The sequence below is a fragment of the Crocuta crocuta genome, unplaced genomic scaffold, assembly GCF_008692635.1.
Source record: "Crocuta crocuta isolate KB4526 unplaced genomic scaffold, BGI_CrCroc_1.0 scaffold127, whole genome shotgun sequence".
Classification (NCBI taxonomy): Eukaryota; Metazoa; Chordata; class Mammalia; order Carnivora; family Hyaenidae; genus Crocuta; species Crocuta crocuta.
The window spans coordinates 11926342-11946045 of record NW_027532008.1 but is presented as its reverse complement, the minus strand read 5'-3'; the positions used below and the strand labels follow the sequence as shown (position 1 = coordinate 11946045).

Below are 19704 nucleotides of genomic sequence, written 5' to 3'. Positions count from 1 at the left end.
CCACTACCAGCGACCTCCAGATTTGTTTTCTAGCAGCCTGGGGTAAAGCACATTAGAATTTACCCCTTCTCACCTTCGGCCCATCAGCCAGTAAATATTCAGCTGCCGGGGAAAGGTTATAGGAATGATTGAGGCAAGACAGCCCCTCTGAGGTGGGGAAGGTTCGGGATGGGTGGAGAAGTTAGTGCAGGACTGATGGCCGCAGGGAATAAAGAAAGGAGGAAAGCACAGGTGAAGAGGCTGAGATGCTGATACTAAAGAGAACTTGGAAAAGTGAGCAGAAGGAACAGAGCCCTGGGACGCTGCCAAGGCCGTTCCTGAAGCAGATTTAAAGTGGCCCAGTCGTTATGAATGACGGGTCTGATGTCCCCAGGCAGTTGGAGCTTGATGTCCCTGAGCCGTGTCCTCACGGACTCCAACAGAGAGTCTCCAGAGGGAATGCACAGGAGCCTTGACTTGCTGGGGAAAGACTAGAGCTTGAGTGAGTGGAGAATCTTCCTCTTAAATAAAATCTAACTGAAGCTATAGGAAGTTCTGTGAGCAGGTGCTCCTATTTGGAAGCATCCGTCTCTCACTATGTGTCTCTGAGCTCATATTCTCCCTGGTCTACACAAGAAATGTGAGCCCTGGGGTGGGGTGAGGGAGGGGCATAGATATGTGGCCCTCCATACATGGCAAACCTTTGAACTTAGTGTGTTTTTTCTGCCAAGAGAATTGGGGTGGGGGAGGTGAGACAGAGACAGGGGTCATCAGACTTCACTCCCAATTCCCTCCTGACCACTACGGGAACCTGGGTAAATTCCTTAACCTCACCAAGACTCGTTCGTAATATAGGGGTTGGGAGACCTTCCGTTCTGCAGGACTGTTGTGAGGAATAGAGAAGGAAAGAACGATCAATGATAGAATGCCCCGGTGTCATGGCTTAACCACTAAGCCTGGGGAGAGACCACCACTGAAGCATCAGACATAGGCAAAAGCCAGCTGTCCTCACCCCTCGGCATGTGTCTGTCCACGATTAGATGGAGTTGGACGTGCTTCCCATTTAATGTAGCCGCAGAACCCTTCCAAGGGTCAGATGGTGAAACGTTCCCTTGGCAGACATTTATGGAGTGTCACCGGAGAGTCAGGTGTAGTAGACGTTGAGGATCAAAGGTAAATGAGACAGGCAAGGTCCCTGCCATCCAGAGCTCCCAGCTTCAGCCGGCAGATGGTGTTAGAAGGGCCCAAGAGCCGCACAGTGTGGATGGAAAGAAAGCGGGCTGGGGGTCCTGCAGAGCTGGGTGTGAATCTCAAGGATTTGTTCATTCATTCTTTCAACCAGTATTCGAGGGCCTGCTCTGTCCGTGCCAGGCATTATTCTAGGTGCTGAGGACACAGGGGAAGCAAGATAGACAGCCTTATCCTCTTAGAGGTGACATTCTACCAGCTCAGAGGCTCAGCAGCAAATCTAGGATCTTGGAAAATCACAGGGTCTTGCTCAGCCTCAGTCTTGTGACAGAGTGTTGGGGGTATCAAATAGGGCAATGCATGTGAACCTCTGGGCAGGGTGCCCAGCGTGAAAGCTGTCCCCAGGAAATGGTGGTGTGCCAGTGCAGTGTGACCCATGGTGGGGCCTGCCATCCCAAACTTGGGGATAGTCTGGGGGGGCCTCCTGGGGGAGGCGACTCAGAAGCTGAGCTCTAGGGCAGCAATTATATGTCCAGGACAAAGGTGGGGACCACCCAGCTGATTGGAATGTCCTCTGACCCTCTTGTCTGCCCCTGCAGGCCTCCTTCCCATGGATGAGTGGCCCGGTACCTTGGCCAAGACCACAGCCACATCGGACCACACAGCAGTCGGAACAGTCACCCTCACCTCCACAGATGCCCTTCCCCTCGGGCATCCAGCCAGCACCAGTACAGAGGAGCTGGTCCCAGGGGCTTCCCAGACCCACCATGGTCTCGCCTGTCGGTCACACGCGGCCCATGAGCGCTGGAGGGAAGATGTTCTCCTTCGTGATGGATAGCAGCTACAGGCCCCCCATCATCAAGCAAGGTATTTGTGCATGCTTCCTCTGGCAGCTTTGGGGACGGCCTTGTAGCCATGCGAGTGTGCCTTGGTTTTTGCTTTTTTTCTGACTCTGAAAGTAAGACATAGTCAATTATGAAAAGTTCAGAGATAAACAGAAAGCTAGAAAACAGTTCAAGATCATTTGTCACCCTCAACACCCAGCACCCTCTGTTGACTTTCTGGTGCCTAACCCTCTAGACACCAGAGAAACACATCAGTACCCCCGTGGCAAGCGTGTGGGCATAGATGTGTGTCAGTCTGTGTGCGTGTTTATATCTGAGAGCATAGCAGGCTGTAAGCTTACAGCTTTGACTCAGATGGGCAGAAATATGAGCAACTGAAATCCCCCTCACCCACACCAGCCTTAGGAGGTTTTTAAATATTTTATTACCATTTCACAGGTGAGAGGAGGCTGAGGCTCATTGAGGAAAATTACATCCCCGATGTGACATATTCAGTCTAGTCTAATGTAACGTTTTTCAGTCAGATTTAAGGCTGGTTATCTCAGTGACTGTCACTCACAGCCTGGTCACCCTGGGGACCAGTATTCACAGTTTCCTTCCCTCACCCTCTTCCCCTGAAGACTTCATGGCATTTGGGGAAGGGGACTTCCTGTCTGTCACTGTCCTCTGAGCCTCACCAGCAGAGGAGCCAGCTTGACTTAGTCCTTGGCATGATTCCGGTGCCCTCCATGCCTGTGACGTGAAGATCCATTCTCTATCCTCTGCGTCCCAGCCCTAGACTCCTTTGTGTCCCCAGGTCTCCCTGTGGCTCCATACCCTCCCCTGGTGTCACTCAGGACCATTCACCCAATCACCTCCTTTGGCCATTCAAATAATCATTGTTGTGAAATATACAAACTGAGGAGTAAATGAGATGCCATTATATCATCATCACCATCATCCTCATCATCACCATCCTCATCATCAACACCACCACCACCATGATCATCATCATCATCATCATCATCAAATGAACCCTTGTGGGCCATCAACAAATGAAGCTGAGAAATTACCCAGCCATTTCCCCCTTTCGTTTTAATATGAAAATTTTCAAACATAAAGCAAAGTAAAGAGAATTTTACAGAGAACCTCCCACCTCATTCCACCATTAACATTTTGCTATACTTTCCATTGCATATCTGTCTATCCGTCCTTCTATTCATTCATTAATCCATCTTATTCTTTGATGCATTTCAAAATGCACACATCTGTAGTCTTCTCCCTAAATCTTTTAGTGTATATATACCATTAACCAGAGTTCAACAGTTTTTGCCTTTTTGATGTAAAATTAACATGCAATGTATATGTTATCAATTGCTGCATGACAGATTCTTCCAAAACTTAGTGGCCCAAGGGGCACCTGGGTGGCTCAGTTGGTTAAGCTTCTGATTCTTGATTTCGGCTCAGGTCATGATCTCACAGTCATGAGCTCGAGCCCCATGTTGGGCTCTACACTGAGCATGGAGCCTGCTTAAGATTCTCTCCCTTGCTCTCTCTCTCCCCCTCCCCTGTTTGCACACATGCTCTCTCTTTTTCTCTCTAAAAATAAAATTAATAATAATAATAATAATAATAAACCCTTTGTGGCCTAAAGCAAAACAAAACGAAACAAAAAAACACAAACTAAAACAAAGACAAAAAATCCAAACATGGGTTTTTTTATCTGATACAGTTTCTGTGGGTCAGGAATTTGGGAGCAGCTTAGCAGGGTGGCTATAGCCCAGGGTCCCTCATAAGATTGCAGGTAAGCTGTCCGCCAGGGCTGCTGTCATCTGAAGGTCTTACCGGGGCTGGAGAATCTGCTTCCAAGATGGCGCACTCACGTAGCTATTGGCAGGAGGCCCCAGTTCCTCACCAAACGAACCCATGCAGAGGGCTGCTGGAATGTCCTCATGAAATGACCGTTGGCTCTTCCTTAACAAGTGACCCAAGAGAGCAAGATGGAAACCACAACATCTCTTGGGACCAAGCCTCAGAAGCCATTGTGTCATTTCTGCAATATCCTACTAGATACACAGGTCAAGTCTAGTGTGGAGAAGACTCCCCACGAGCCTGAACACCAGGAAGTGAGGACTGTTGGCAGCCCTGTCTTGGAGACTGGCCACCACAGTCTGTGCCCTGGTCCTCAGTGATTCACCCCCTCTCGCTTGCACAACTCCCTCACCCTCTCCTGAGCCTCCCCAGGGTCTCACCCCACTCCAGCATCAGCCTAAATTGCAGAACCTCATCATCTAAATCAGGTACAGATGGAGCTCACTGGGTGGAGTTCTTTAAGTTCAGGCTCTTACATACCAATCCCATCAATCTGAAGGCTGTGAACTAAAGCGATGGGTTGTCTGTCCCTCACACAGCCAACGTAATCTGGTGAGACAGACGTAGCTTACTGCTGTGGACGTGCCTTCTTTTCAAAAGGGGAAAAACGGGAAATACACAGGAGTCCTTGGCCCAAAGCAATTCTGAAATCCAGCCAGGAAAATGTTGGAAGTTCCCTTATTAGGACTTAGACCTATTCTTGCCCAGAAATGACCCTTCATGGCTCTTGCCTCTGTCCTGTTTCCTTTGTTTGGCACTCTGAGTCCTCCTACCTTTTCCATAAAAGGTGCCATGTTTGCAGCTGTAAAATGTTATAGTCTGCTACCTATCTATAGACATGTGGGGGTCATAGGCTTCTTTTGCTTTTGTGGGTCTCTGTGTCTCCGTTAGTCCACACTGGTAATACTCGTAGTAGGGGTTCACCCTACTAGGCAAAAGCCTTCTTGACACAAGCCCTCCTCTGCCTTGGGCTTCTGCCAAGAATGGGAAGGACAGCCCTTCTCAGAAGCCCTGTGCTTTGCCCGATCATTTCCTGAGACACCAACTTGGATCTTTCTGCATTCTTGACAAAGGATATTACAGTCTTAACACTCAGCTTCATCTTTGGAGCCTGTTTTCCTGAGAGTGCCCTTGATATGATCTTTGCCCAGAACCTACGTCTTCCATTTCATTTACCATCTGGAGAGAGAGAGAGACTTTTCAAGCCCTGTCGAGCCCAAGCCCCTTGTGGTTTAATAGTCCCTCCATTGGCCTCTCGCCCCTCCTGCGGTTCACGGCGCCAGGAAATAGGCAAGTGGCACCTTCCAGCACTCTGCCTGGGCTCCATCACCCAGTTCATTAGGAACATTTTCTACTTTCCACATCACCACAGGCAATGTGTTATAAAACTTCTTATAAAGGATCCTTGTAAGAAGAGAGAGAGAGACACCAGGGATGCTTGCACATGGAGAAAAGGCCACGTGAAGACACAGAAAGAAGGTAGCCATCTACAAGCCAAGAAGAGAGGCCTCCGGAGAAACCAACCCCGATACCACCTTGATCTTGGGCTTCCAGACTCCAGACTGTGAGAAACATAATTCTGCTGTTTAAGTTGCCTGGTTGGTGCTCTTTTGTTATGACAGCTGAGCTGATGATTGCAAAGTCCATCCACTATTGGAGAGGACGATACAAAGGTGTGAATACCAGGAGAGAAGAACCATTGGCGCCATCTTGGACGCTGGCCACCACACAACAAAAGGCACCCGGTCCAAATCCTAAAGACACAATTAAGGCACCCCATGCTGTCCCTGGTGAGGACTGATAATTATCTGATAAGGACCAGGAGCACCAGATGGCTATTAAAATATTGAAGCAACTTCTCTCCCATTTGGCAAATAGCCGTAACTCAGAACCTCCTAAGGTGTCTCTGCCCTCTCCTCCTGCCACCCCACTGCGCCTGCCGTCCCATCCCTCCCTGGGGGCTCTCCCCACTGGGACCTCCAAATGATCCAGCAACTAGAGGGTTTGTTTTGAACGGAGTTAAAACAATTGGGTTGTATATGGCCTTGGGTTCTCTTTGATATGTAACAGGAGCCAGTAAAGACATTTGGGGCAGTAACAGGAAACTGCTCCAGCACCTTCCTGCCTGGGTATAAGGAAAGCAAGTCTCAGATAAATTCCACCCCCATGCAGACCTCCAGTAAACATCCCTTCAATAGCAAAGGAGTCTCAAACCTCATTCAGCCTATTCTGTAGGTTTGATGAAGTCTGGGCTCTGTCCTTTAAGGGCTCCGACCGTCACCTAGTAGAAGGGCAGCCATGACAGGGGCACAGAGGCATTGGAGTTACGCCCAGAGATGGCATCAGACAGAAGAGACCTAAACCAAGACTGGACATGGGCGCCTCCCTGGAGAGGGCACAGACAGGGCTCCCCAGTACTTCAGCCGACCGGCAGGCAGGACCTGCCTCCACTTGACCTTTGGCAGCCTCTTTCTTACATAGAGCATATAAGGGAGCAGGCCCACCCTCTTTTACCAATTAAAAACCCATTTCTTGCTTCCGGTTTGCTAATTAGGAAAGCCTCAGGTGTCGCCTGCCTCTGGACTGTAGCCTGTCCAGTGTGATGCTGCCCAGCCACCCCAAGCGTGGGGACTCCTGATTAGTGCAACTGACTGCCCCTCGGCTGGAAGGTAAACACATATATCGCATCAGAGTCTCCTGAATATTGAAAAACTAAGTCACAGGCCTATGACCATCTTTAATGTGACACAGGGGCCTCCAGAATTCAGCTGGATGTAATACTCAAGGCCAATGCCATAGAGTTATTGTGGGGTTTTTTTTTTCAGTCTCACATCTCCTGTATTCCTTTTTTTTTTTTTAAATCCAGTTATAGATGTTGTCAGGAAAGGAGATGTCAAGCAAAGAAGGAGAACAAAAGGGAGAATGTTCCAGTCATGTGCTTTCAGATGTGGTAGCCACCAGTCACACGTGGACTAAGCTAATGTGGCTAATGTGACTGAGGGGCTGTATGTTTAATTTCCACTAATTTAAATGTCAAAATTGACACCTGCTTCCGTTATTGGAAGGTTTTAAGGACGCCTGGAACACCTTGAGTATGCAAATCTGCTTCTCCAACTGCAAGTCTTTGTGAAGCCCAAGTGCACATCAAGGCTTCCCGTTGGAAATTCACCTTCCAAACTGGGACACACAGGCAGTGTAAAATGAAGCCTGGATTTCAAAGACTTAGTGCCCCAAAGAAACAGTGTAAAATGTCTCTGTCTTTTTGGTCTTGATTACATGTTGAAATGATAGGTTTTTGGGTTTTTTTTAATGTATGGGGTTAAATAAAATATATTATCAAAATTAATTTTCTCTTTTTACCTTTTTAATGAGATTAGGACTAGAAAATTTTAAGTTGCCTTATATAGCCCGCATTATTTTTCTGGCAGACAGGGCCGCTCTAGACAGTTAAGTCAGGCTCCAACTGCTCAGGGTCCAAGAGGGTGACGTGGGGAAAGTGAGCTGTGAATACAGGTTTCCTAATCATGAACTTGGCTGGGGGATGTTGGGGGGCGGAGAACAGGCAGCTGCTGGAACCAGCACGTGGCAGCAGCAGCTCCCAGAATTCCCCAGCGAGGAAGCCAGAAGAGTGACAGAGAGAAGGAGCCGCCATCTTGGTGCTTTGGGTCCCGGGCGCGGGGCCTGCTCCCCCAGCGTAGAATGCTGACAGAAGATGGGAGGTACCTTCTCAGGAGGGGTGTGAGCACACATGCTTTCCGAGCTGTGAGGCCAGAGCACCCAGCAGGGCCTCTTCCCTGTCCACAGAGCAGCAGGCCCCCACCATGGTGACAGGAAGCCAAGTAAGTGGGTGGGCTGGTGGGGAGCTTTCTTTCCTCGACTATTTCTAGGGAGACCAACTCTCCCCGGTTTGCCTGGCTCTTTCCCAGCTTTGGTACTGAAAACCCCTGTCCCAGGAAGCCCCGCACCCCCTGGCCAACCAGGATAGCTGGTGTCTTCACCAGTTCTGTCGGGCAGCTGCTGGACCTCCATCTCGTGAATCCTCAGATCCAGCCCTTGGCCGTCGCGGGAAGGGACAGCCCATGCAGAACGGCTCCTTGGTGACGGGTTTGTCTCTGTGAACCGGTCCCTAAAACCCTTATCCACTGCCTCATTCGCACCTTCGCCCCGTGTGACATGCTGGTTCTGGGGCCAGACCATCAGGGACTCACCTGACTGCCCCTTTGCCAAATGCATGGCCTCAGTGTCTCTGCACCCAGACTTCTCAGCAGGGGGCTGCAGTAGCACGTGCCTCAGCGTTTCTGTGAGCTCTAGCATTTTCGTCCAGAAAGCACCAGTGGCCACAAGCCTTCTATGAGTTCTTGGTTACGAGCAGGCTGGGCCCTGAGCTGCGTTACTCCTGGGCACCTTCCCGGTCCATAAGCACATGGCGGAATTGAGACAGGTGCGCCTTCACACTGGAGCTTGGCCTCCTTCAAGCCCTGTGGGCTTGGGCAGAGGTTTTCCCCTCTCTGTGCCCATTTACACATCTGTCAAATGGCATTAGTAAGTTCATCTCAGGGGCCACAGACTGAGACATGGTCCCCAACCTCACAGAACTTACCATTCAGTCGGGGAGACCGACATTAACAAAAGGATCACAGAACAACGGCTACAAATTGGTAACCATGACAACGCCAGACAGCTGAGGTGCCCGGCACCCCATGAGCTCATAACTATAAGCACCCGCTTGGTTGGGGAATCAGGAGGGTGTCCACAAGGGAGGAACACGCCAACCAAGCACTGGATGGCAGGTGACCTTTCCCGAAGTGCAAAGGGGAGAGAACAGCATTCCAGGTGGAAGGTGAGCGCCGAGGTTGGAGTGCAAGGAGTTGGCCGGTGTGGCTGAAGACTGTGCTCCCAGGGGAGGAGCGTGGCCTGAGACCCTGTAAAAAGAGCACAGGAGGTGACGGCCGGTGTTAACCAGGGACGGGACGGGACCCGAGGTCCAGCTACACCGGGAGGCGTCTGGCTTCGGACAGGTCTGCCTCCACAGGGAGACCAAGTTGGGCACAACTGAGAAGGCTGCTGCTCCTTCGCTCTCGGAAGAGTTTTGTTTGCTCAATTTGTTTTGTTGCCTGTAAGGAATAGATAAGAAATCCAACCCACTCACAGTCAGAATGAGGACATCGCTGTGATCCCAGCCTATTCTGGCGCAGACGCGGGAACGGTGTTTGGGAGCCCAGGACCCTTCCCTCCGCACGGCGGGAGACACTGTGGCCGGCCGCCAGAGCCGCTCAGCCAACACACAAGGCCATGTTCTCCTCCGGGCCTTTGACTCTGTCCACTCGTGCTTCTGGAATCCACAAACACGTTCAAGACCTGGGGCAGAAAGTCACCGGCGCTCAAATGCATAAATAAAAAATGCAGAATCAAAGTGAATGAATGATTAAATAAAATGTCCACAAATGTAACGGTGTGTACTTCATTCATTGTTAATGTTAACATTCATTAATGTTTCATGACCTCTGGAAACAATTGGTTCAATCTCTCACCTCACAAGAAGCCAAGGATGTGCGATGATTGCCCAGAAGCCAATCAGTTGGAAATCTAAAACAGACCACTTAGAGCCAAATGATCTCAAAAGCAGAAATACAGGAGTCTTTTCAAAAGTTTCTACGCCAAAAAAAATCTAATCAGCGTTAATGTGAGTGGATAGTGCACAGAGTGAGATGTCCACACATAACAAGGCCACACATAACAATGAAAAACCCTTGTGATATTGGGGGAGGGGATCATAAGGAAAAATCAGGAAAACCTAAATATCTATAAGATGGATCCTGGTTAAATGTGTTTGCCACACTTGTATACGTGAAGGGAATTAAAAAGTACAAAGTTCTAGTTAGATTAAAAAAGACAATACAGCCTAGCTACAGATACTGACCTGGGAAAATGTTTTTGTTCATTGTCAGGTGAAAAAACGAGCTGGAGAAAAATCTTGCAGTAGAAATCCATTATTTTTAAAGATATAATTGCAATTAAAAAATAGCTAATGTTTAATGCTTCGTGTTAAGGTAATGCTCAGGAGTAGGAAACTTCTTCTGTAAAGAGAAACTTTTTCTGTAAATATTTTAGACTTTGTGGGCCCTGTGGTTTCCGTCACAGCTCCTCAGCTCTGCCTTTGTGGTTGGAAAGCAGCCATCGGCCATATAGAAATGAACGACCGTAGCTGTTGTTTCAATAAAACTTTATTTACAAAGGAACAACTGGATGGCCAATTCCCTAGGTCCGTAGTTTGCCAGCCCCTGCTGTACATCGCTACCTCATTTAATCCTCACAGTGCCCTTTATAACAGAGACTGTAACATGTGACTTATATAACCAAGGCCTGGCGAGCGTAAATGACCTGCCCGAGGTCATCAGCTCTTACGTGGCACAGCAGAAAGCCTAGAAAGAGTCGCATCAAAGCCAACCGGTGTGGTTAACACTGCGAACTGGGATGAGGCAGCTCTTTTCCCTTTCCCACACTTCTGTCATGCCTTCTCCGTTGCCTCTCGGTGAACGTATACATTGCTTTGTAATTTTTTTTTAATGTTTTTTTTTTTATTTATTTCTAGGAGAGAGAGAGAGAGAGACAGCGTGAGCAGGGGAGGGTCAGAGAGAGAGGGAGTCACAGACTGAAACAGGCTCCAGGCTCTGAGCTGGCAGTCAGCACAGAGCCCGACGCGGGGCTCGAACCCACGAACCGCGAGATCATGACCTAAGCGAAAGTCGGACGCTTAACTGACTAAGCCACCCAGGCGCCCCGCTTTGTAATTTTTTAATAGCGGGGGGAAAAGAGTGTGAAGGTTGGTCTGAAAATACCCTTCCAGACCTTAGGGAGCCTCACAATGTTAAGGTAATGCTCTCTGTCGATCTTGTGCGTTAGTGTGGACCAATCCCATGGAGCTGTCGGAACAGTCGGTGGCCGAAGGGATCCCCGAGGCAGTACCTTCCAGGGAGATTTATGTGGACCAGGACCCAGCCCAGCAGGATAAGGTGAGGGGGTCTCAGGGGAAGGACAGAGCAGCAGCAGCCAGAGGGACTCCGGAGGGATTGTCTTTTATTCTCTGTGGTCTAAAAGTGCCCCCTTTTTTCCCCACTGCTTCCAAGAAACCACCTTTTGCTCCCAACACCTTCAACTAAAAGTTTGATAACTGCTCATTTTATCCCGAATAACAACATCTGCAAACCCAATAGATTGCGCACCTACTGTGTGCTGGACTGTGTCCTGTGCACTTGACATTCAGTCAGCTCATGAATCTTCACCATCTTCAAAATAGATTGATATCACCCTCACTTTACAGATGAGGGAGGTGCAGCTCAGAGAGGTTAAGTAACTTGCCCACAGTCGCACAGCGTGAGCGGCAGAGCTGGGATTCAAACCTAGGTCCACTTAACTTGGAAGCTGGTACTCCCGACTCCCGCACGGTAGGTTCTTGGTCAGCGATGAGCTGTGGGACTACGGTAGGGAAAACACATCTCCCGGTGGGAAGAAGTGAGCGCTAATGCCGAGGCCTGAGCAAAGTCAGAGGCCTTGTTGAAGAACCAGAGAGGTTCAGAATGAAGTGGGAACGGGGGCCAGAGCTCCTGGGAAGGAGCCAGGCTGATTTCTCCCTACAGACAGCCCTGGCACCGTCCTAAAAGAAGCAGTTCTGCATCATCTTACATTCTAGGGCCTGAGCCTGCAGCAGTTCTCTGAGTCTGTGAGGAGCAGAACCCCTTGGGGTCTGGGTTGGGCGTGGGAATCTGTGACTTTGGGTGGCAGGTGTCCGGGGACCAGAATTTGAGAAGCGTTGCAGTTGAGGCAAGAAGCCAGGCTCAGATGCTGCTGCCAGTTCGCTATTGCTGTGTACGAGCCGCAGTAAAGCTTAGTAACTTACTGGGCACCTTGGCCGGCTCAGCCGGTAGAGCAGCAACCCCTGATCTCAGGGCCATGAGTTCAACTCCCACATTGGACGTGGAGCTTACTCAACCCACCCCACCCCCTGCCCAAAAAACAGCAATTTATTACTTCCCAGAATCTACAGGTTGACCTGGAATGTTCTTCTGCTGGCATCCCCTGGATTCGCCCATGCAACTGTAGTCAGCCAGCCCTTGACCCAGCCAGTGGTCTGGAATGGCCTCGTCTCCCTGTCCAGGACCTCAGCCAGCATGCCTGGTGCGATGGGTCTCTCTCTGCGCATGGTTTATCATTCAGGGCTTCTGTACAGTAGGAAGTCCCAGGTTTCCCTGAGGGCCAGAACAGAAACTCTGAGGGCTTTAAAAAATTTTTTTAAATGTTTTTTATTTATTTCTGAGAGAGAGAGACAGCGTGAGCAGGGGAGGGTCAGAGAGAAAGGGAGACACAGAATCTGAAATAGACTCCGGGCTCTGAGCTGGTTGTCAGCACAGAGCCCAACGCGGGGCTCGAACCCAGGAACCGTGAAATCATGACCTGAGCCGAAGTCGGACGCTTAACCAACTGAGCCACCCAGGCGCCCCTCTATGGCCTTTTAAGAACTTGCCTGGAGATCATTCTCCATCACTTCAGCCACGTTCTCGTGGTCAAAGCAAGACACAGGACCAGCCCAGATTCGGGGGATGGGGAAGTAGATTCTGCTGCTTGATGGTAGAAGCTGCAAAGCACTTGTAGCGATTTTTCAATCCATCCCAGTCTTAAACTGGAAATATGCCACAACCAGATTTATAATTTTTTCCATTTATAAGCCATTTATGCCCCGACTTGCCAGAACTCCTTCAAATGCAAGTGCCAATAAACAAATTAGCTTCAGCAACAAAAACAAGACAAAACAAGCATTTATTGGCTCATCTTCTTGAAAATTTAAAAGCCTACTAGTTTCAGGCATGGTTAGATAGACAGGAGCTTAAGTGAGATCATCAGAACATTCCCTACTACCAATCTCTCCTCACTGTTTCCCTCGGAGTTTGGCTTTCTAACAGCACGCTGGCTTCATGTGTTGGAAAAGACAAACTCGGGCAGACAGGCCTCGAAGTTTAAAGTTTGTGATCCAAGGAGGCAAGATCCTCTCCTGCTGGAAGTCTCTGAGAAAACCCTGATTGGCCAGCTTGGGTCATGTGCACATGGGAGGCAGGAAAGGAAGGAACAGGGCACATGATTGACAGCCCTACCAAGACCACAGGGAAGGGGGCGCGTTTTCTCAAGGAAGAGCCAGGGGTCCTCACAGAAAGGCAGAAACCGCATCTGCACACCACACCCTCAGGCTTCTTTGTACTCAGAGCCCAGCACAGGGCCCGGCACATAGTAGCTGGTCAATAAATGTTTGTTGCATAAACAGCAAGCGCCCCCACTGACCATGATTGGATGGAACCAGGCAGGGCTGCCCAAGTGTTTGATGCTATCCCTTGAAACTTTGCCACAAGTGTTTGTAGGGATTTAGAGAAAGACCCTTGGCAGCAATTGGCAACGTCAGAGAGGCTTCCTCATGTCAGAAACCCTGTCCTTCCCTGGGTCAGGCCGCTTGAGGGTCATGAGGCTGATCGGGCAGTTCCCCAGGAAATGAGCCGGTCTACCCACAATCCATTTACCTCCTTCCAACCGATGGCAAATTGCTGGGAGAGCAGGGACTATTTGCATTTGCAAATCCACCTGGGTTCTTGGTTTTCCGATGTGCTGGCCCTGTCTTGATGACTTCCGGTGAGAAGTTTGGGGGATACTTTTCCTTTGGGGAAAAAGCCTAACAAATTCTTTGGCTGCAGCCTTTTCTTTTGGAGATGTGGCGAACTGGGTCAATGACACCTGTGGGTAAAGTCGGCCAGCAATTGTTCTTCCCCCGACCCGAAGTTTACACGAGCCCGCACAGATAAATCACCACTCCTGTCTCATTTACTTTACAGACTCGGTTACCCGGAGTACATTTTCACGTGAAGAATGCAAAGAGGCAGGAAGTACCAGAGGGAGGAGGGGGAGACGAAATATTTGAGAATGTATTCAATTTTTTAAGTTAAAAAATAGCCCTAATTCCTTAGAGGCAGCGTGTGGTCAAATAGAATGTCGTTTTCCTAACGACCTTTCCTAGGTCCCCACTGCGCTAAGCTGACAATTATAAACAAAAATATTATAAATAAACTCCCCAGCAACAAAAGCTCCCGTGTGGGGTGGCTGTTCTCAACAGGAAAGTATGATCTTACGAGAAGGGAAATTTTCAGTGCCTGTGAGGGATAAACATCTATTACAGGAGTCTGTATACAAGTGTATCGTTTTTCACCGAACTCTTGTCTCTGTGAGGTTTTCCGAGTGATGAGGGTAACTTTGAAAGCCTGCCCTCACCTTCCCAAAAGAATTACACTCATGGTTTTTCCTACCTATGTTTAAATGGGCTCAGCCGGACCCACGCCTAGTAATCTCCCTGTCTGGCCCCCACCCAGGATGAAATCATTCTGCTGCTGGGGAAAGAAATCAGCCGTCTCTCGGATTTTGAACTTGAATCCAAATACAAAGACGCTGTGATAGCGAACCTGCAGAATGAACTGGCCAGCCTGAGTCAGAGGCTGTCGGGCCAAACCTCCCCCCGGCAGGAGAGGGGCGTCTCGCACAAGTTCCAGGCTCTGGATGAAGACATCAATGCCAAACAGAGAGAGATCCAGAGCTTGAAAAGCCAGGTAGGACTCAGGGACAGGTTGGCGAAGGCCTCAGAGTCATACAGGACGGCAGCTCCTGGGTAGAACCGGGGGGAGAAGGGGAAGAACCAGGGATGCTGTGCAGGTAGACGCAGAAGGGGTGGTCCGCGTAGCGTGGCGGGTACGGGTGCAAATCCCAGGAGCCAGGGGCCTGGTGCTCAGAGCCTCGTAGAACCCTGTTAACTTTGTGAAGCACCTACTGCATCCAAGCACCGGGCACAAGTGCCGTAGATGCACCGGCTTGTTTAAATCTCACCGTCCCTTGACATGTGCCATTCTACAGATGAGGAGACTGAGGCAGGCTCAGGGATGTGTTCCGTCTGCACAGCAAGTGAGAGGGGGCTGTGCATGCCATATGCAGGTCTGCCTCCTGGGGGGACCTCACGCTTTCACTGCACTTCCTGTTTCTACCTAGCTCTTTCGCCGCAGTGACTGGCTCTCTCACATCCGCCCGGCTGGAGCCAGAAAGAGCTGTGCGCAGGCAGCTAGAGAGGAGGAAGAGGAACCCCCAGTCCTCCTAACACCGAAGCCTTCGCCCAGCCCTGAAGGCATTTGCCGGCCCACGTACAGGGAATTGCCTCAAACAAAAATTCTGCACCCAGAATTTCTGCACTAACCAGGATAGTCCCATCCTTTTCTCCTGAGACAAGCTAGATCCACCCCTCCGATTTCTTTGGCTGGTTTAAACTTGGCCATTGACCTTGTACATATATATCTACAAAGTTGATCTAAAAAAGAAAAACTGGCCACTGATGGAGTGTGGCCTCGGCACATAATGTTGCCTAAAGCGAGTCAGACATGGGGCTTCTTTTCTCTGCCTCCTTTTCACTGCCTTTCCCTCTCTAACCGATTCAAGGTGCGTGGCCTCGACCCTACAAATGGTGCCCTAGAAAAGGACTGAGGTCATGCGTGGGGACCTAGGAGGTCCTCCCAGGAGACTGTAAGCTCCATGAGGGTAGAGAGGGGGCCAGTTACCTCCTAGAGCTCTGATAGGACCACGTCTGCTCGTTCATTCATTCCATCAGTCATCCATCCGTCCATTCATTCACGTGAGATTTGTTGGGTGACTGCCTTGTGCCCTGCCCTCTTCTGGGCTCGGGGAATTTGGCAGAGAATGAGGCAGGTATGATCTTTGCCTTCCCTCGGTCATGCTCCCGAGAGGGATCCAAAATAAATAAGCAAACAAATCTATTTAAATGTACTTAAATGGACAAATGACTCTTCTCAGATGTGTCTTAGGAAAAACAATGAAAGGAGCAGATCCTAGAGGAATTACTGCTTGACAGCTACCTTCACAGGTAGCTGGCTCTTTAATGAGCATCTTTTTTGTTTTTTTATCCTAAACCCAATTTTGCTGCTGGACAGAGTAATATCCCTTTCAGTTTCTCCCATTTCAGAGATTTCCTGAGTACAGGTGGAATGTCTTGTCCAGGTCCACGGACAAGGGTCAATAATTCCCGCATAATTTTTTTTTAGTCAAATACGTTTGGCAGATAACATCGTGTAATCCTCTCCTATCTCTGAATATGTTGAAAGTGGCTGGTGATACCTGGAAACAAATTTTTCACAAGGAAAATATCTAGAATAATTACACCGGTCCATCATACTGTCGCCTCCCCTGACCCCACCCCTTGATCTTTACTGGTAACTGAAAGAGAGTATTTTGTAACAAGCCGTATCTGAACTGGAGGCTTGCGGTGGGTTGGAACCCAAATCAAGTTCTGTCCGCTCACATTGTAGTTTCGGAAATGCTCTACCACCTGAAGAACATTCGGCCAGAAGTAGAAGCCACAGGGGCAGGTCGGTTTCTTGTTCTAATTGCTTTATAGGTGCTCCCTGGTCCCCCCGAAAGTGTGTGCATCATGACCTGCTCGGAAAGGTCTCCCATCCACTGCAATCACCAGGAATTGCTTGCCTCTGGGTGCCCTTGAACGCCTGTGCTCATTAGCAGGCAAATTATTCTCTCGAAGCTATGCTCCGAACACTATTAGCTTTCTTAGGACTCAGTGCCCATCTGATTACACAGTAGAGCAGACTTGAAACTTCTTGGGCTGCGTGCCCGTTGTAGACAATATGGATACTTATTTTGGTACAGAATACAAAGACGTTTGGAGATGGAATTTTCTCGAAATCTGAAATCCTAAAACTCAGGTGCACAGTTTAATTCTTTTATACCTGTCAGAAGCAGGAGCACCAGCATCTTTGGGCAGGCGGGCAGATGGCTTCCCATCCCTTCTGGAAAGTTAGTCTCTTTGTGCTGTGCCTCTCATGTCGTCCAAATAAAAGCATGGAGCTGAGGAGAGCTAGGAAAACAGTCTTAAAAATTATTCCAAATACCTTTTATGGGATAGTTACATGCCCCCCCCCCACCCCGCCCCGAGAACAGTACGAGGCAAAAGAAATGTTTTCACTCAAAGTTTCAGAAGCACAAACATGCAGAAGTATAGCCTTAGGGAGGGCGGGGACAGTCATGTGTCCCCACCACCTTCTAGCAAATGCTCCCTCCCCAGCGTCTCCGATACCCGGGGAAAAGGTAAGTGTAACTGCCCGAATTGTCATAGAACCTGAATAATGATGGTGCATGAAATGAGCCAGAAAACTTGTGAAGCCTTGAGGCTTCTGTTAATTCTTCCCGGGTCATGATGACATGGGTCTCAGGGACAGAACAAGGACCAGGAGTGCCACCTGGTGGCAAGACCCTCTGCTCCCTCACTCGCATTGCCCGAGCGCGCCCTACCCATCATTTTTTCTGCTTCACCTCCAACAGGATAAAGTGTTCACAGGGACCCCGTACTTCCTCCTAGGAACAGTCACGCCAGTGTTGAAGTGACTCCCGGCAGGGCTTACAAATGCACACAAAAACATTACCAACCTACCTTCCCCCAGACAGACTTGAGAAGCCGCAGCTAAAACGCACCTGGGTAGTGAGTTCAGAGGGTAATCAATCACGGCTCCCACCCGTACACCGCGTGCGAGGCATGATCTGAGCTCTCGTCCAAACACTACCTTATTAAAATACCTGTAACAGTCCTATGCGATCGGGGCTACCATGACCCCACTTGCGGGATGAAACCGGGAGACAGACCCCGGTATCCACTCTGGGTTCATCAGCCTCTAAGTGCTCATCGAAGGTCACAGTCCGACTCCCGAGGCCATGCTGTGCTTTACAGCCTCCAGCTTATAATGCTGGTTCCTAGAGCCATCCGGCAAGGTGGAAAGAGCTAGAACGGGGCACCTAGAGACTAGGTGAATCATAACCCCGCCTCTGCCTACCCACGGGATCCCAAGCGGGTGACCTCACCTCTGTGAGACTCAGTTTGCTCACTTGCAAAATGGGAGCATTAATGGGAACCTCAGCTTTCACGATGCTGTGAGGAGCTGTCGAAGCGTCACCTGTGAAAAGGCTTTGCGAGCTCCGGAGTGTTCTATGAGATACAAGCTACTGTTATTATCTCTCAAGGGAATTAATTTCATAACCTGCCTCCCTCTCGTGGACTTTGCTCTGCATCCGGTCAGCGCCGGATGGTCCGGAGCCAGCAGCTGGCCTGCTTATGGCTGAGAGTCCAGAGGTGGTCGGAAGGTGCATTAGGGACCGGGTATCTCCGAGGACGGCTGCTCCTGACCCATTTTCTGGGCACAGAGATAAGCTTCCTGCTTTGCTTACATGGGCCATGGTGGTCCCTGAAGGAACAGGCCCTCTCCTGTTAAAACTAAAAAGCGTGGCTTCCCCTGCGCCCCACCAAAGATCAATCCAAATCTGCTGTCCAGCTGTGGAGACGTGCCCGCATAGCCGGTAGATGGGGCACGCGCCCCTCTGACTGTGTGCTGCCTCCTCCCACAGATCAGTGCGCTGCAGAACGGCTACAACCAGGTGCTGTGCCAGGCCCTGTCTGAGAGGAACTCGGAAATCACATCCCTGAAAAACGAGGGCGAGAACCTGAGGAAGGACAATGCGGTCACCTCAGGTGAGCTCCCTCCGACTTGGGCCCGACGGCTGCTGCCCTCCCCCCGCCCTTCCCAGGCCACAGCAGACCTCACCCACCCACCACCGAGCTGCTGCCCACTGGTCTGGGGTGCAGCCTCAGACACCTTCGCAGGGGCCTGCGTCAGTGAGTTCGAGTACGCCCTCGAGGGAGGGGTTTTGCCGTCCGGTTTCTGGGGCAGGGCCTGGTGAATATTCGAGCGAAGGGCGTCTCTTAGCTCTGTCTGCCGAGCGCTGGCCTCGCTGAGAGAACACAGGACACGGGGTGGCTCGGCAGCTCCGGGAGCCAGCTCGCCTCCGATGCGAGCCTGAGTGCAGACAGAGAGGGCTCACCATCGTCTCACCCATTTCACGCCGGTGCACTCGGGCCCGAGTGAAAACATTTTCTACTTGGCCAACAGAGGCGGCTCCACTAAAGACCTCGGGGTGGGAGCCACCACACCGTCCAGGGGACAGCTGTTTCTTAGCCGGGCCCCCCCATTCGTGCAGCCTGTTGAGAGAGCACCTGCTAGGTGTCAGGCCCTGTTCTAGGCACTGGGGGGAGAGAGCCCTGAGCACAGCATCCCTATACTCACAGGGTTCACACTTGGGAGTGGATGAGAGACTCTAAAAGTAGGTAAAGGAATGAGCCCATTTTAGAGAAAACTGGGCTGTGTGGCAGCAAAGCGCTCAGGGGGCTGAAGCAGAGGGCGAATAGCTCAGTGGGTAGGCCAGGGCAGGTCTTTGAAGAGGTGAAAAGGGAGAGCAGTCAGGAAGCCAGACGGAAATGTTCCTGGCAGAGAGATCACAAGTGCAAAGGGCCTGTGGCCATGTGGGAGGAGCTGAAGACGAATGTGGCTGGAGTGTAATGAACAGGGGGGTGGTGGGGAGGAAAGCAGGGTCAGAGAGGGAGTTGGGGGCGGGGAGGTAGATACTGGGGAGGAGTCTGGGTTTTATTCTAAGGGTGATGGGAAACCACCGGGGTTTTTATGGAGAAGTCACAGTGCCTAGGGACCCAAGAGGGAGGGGCCATGAACAGAGGAGGAGGGGAGGGAGTGAGGCAGGTGAGGGGGGAGCGGGCAGTGAGCCTGGATTGGACACATGCTCTCAGAGTGCCCGGCGCACAGCAGGAAAGTGCCTGTAGCTGTCAAAGCCAAGCACAGCGCTGAGCCACTGGTGACCCACCATCTCTCTCTGTGAGCTGGCGTGGACGCACCGGGGCAGC

At 50.5% G+C, this 19704-nt stretch overlaps 1 protein-coding gene and 1 long non-coding RNA gene across 12 annotated transcripts in view; one reads left to right on the top strand and one right to left on the bottom strand.

Moving 5' to 3' along the window:
* Positions 1-19704, top strand: part of FHAD1 (forkhead associated phosphopeptide binding domain 1) — a 122820-nt gene that overhangs the window by 32457 nt on the left and 70659 nt on the right. For all 10 annotated transcript variants that reach the window (XR_013337999.1, XM_077775811.1, XM_077775810.1 and 7 more), the window contains exons 3-6: positions 1767-2034; positions 10767-10876; positions 14267-14500; positions 18360-18483. Coding sequence is in view for 9 of the 10 variants with exons in the window: in XM_077775811.1 (XP_077631937.1) it covers positions 1767-2034; positions 10767-10876; positions 14267-14500; positions 18360-18483 (736 nt within the window). In the remaining variant the exon portion in view is untranslated. The remainder of the gene's footprint in view (positions 1-1766; positions 2035-10766; positions 10877-14266; positions 14501-18359; positions 18484-19704) is intronic.
* LOC144241268 (uncharacterized) lies at positions 1021-2822 on the bottom strand. Of its 2 annotated transcripts, XR_013338001.1 has the most exons (3): positions 2690-2822; positions 1934-2119; positions 1021-1365 (listed from the first exon to the last, which is right to left on the bottom strand). It is a non-coding gene; the product is annotated as an uncharacterized LOC144241268 (long non-coding RNA). The 2 variants fall into 2 exon arrangements; XR_013338000.1 differs by having other exon boundaries at positions 1021-2119.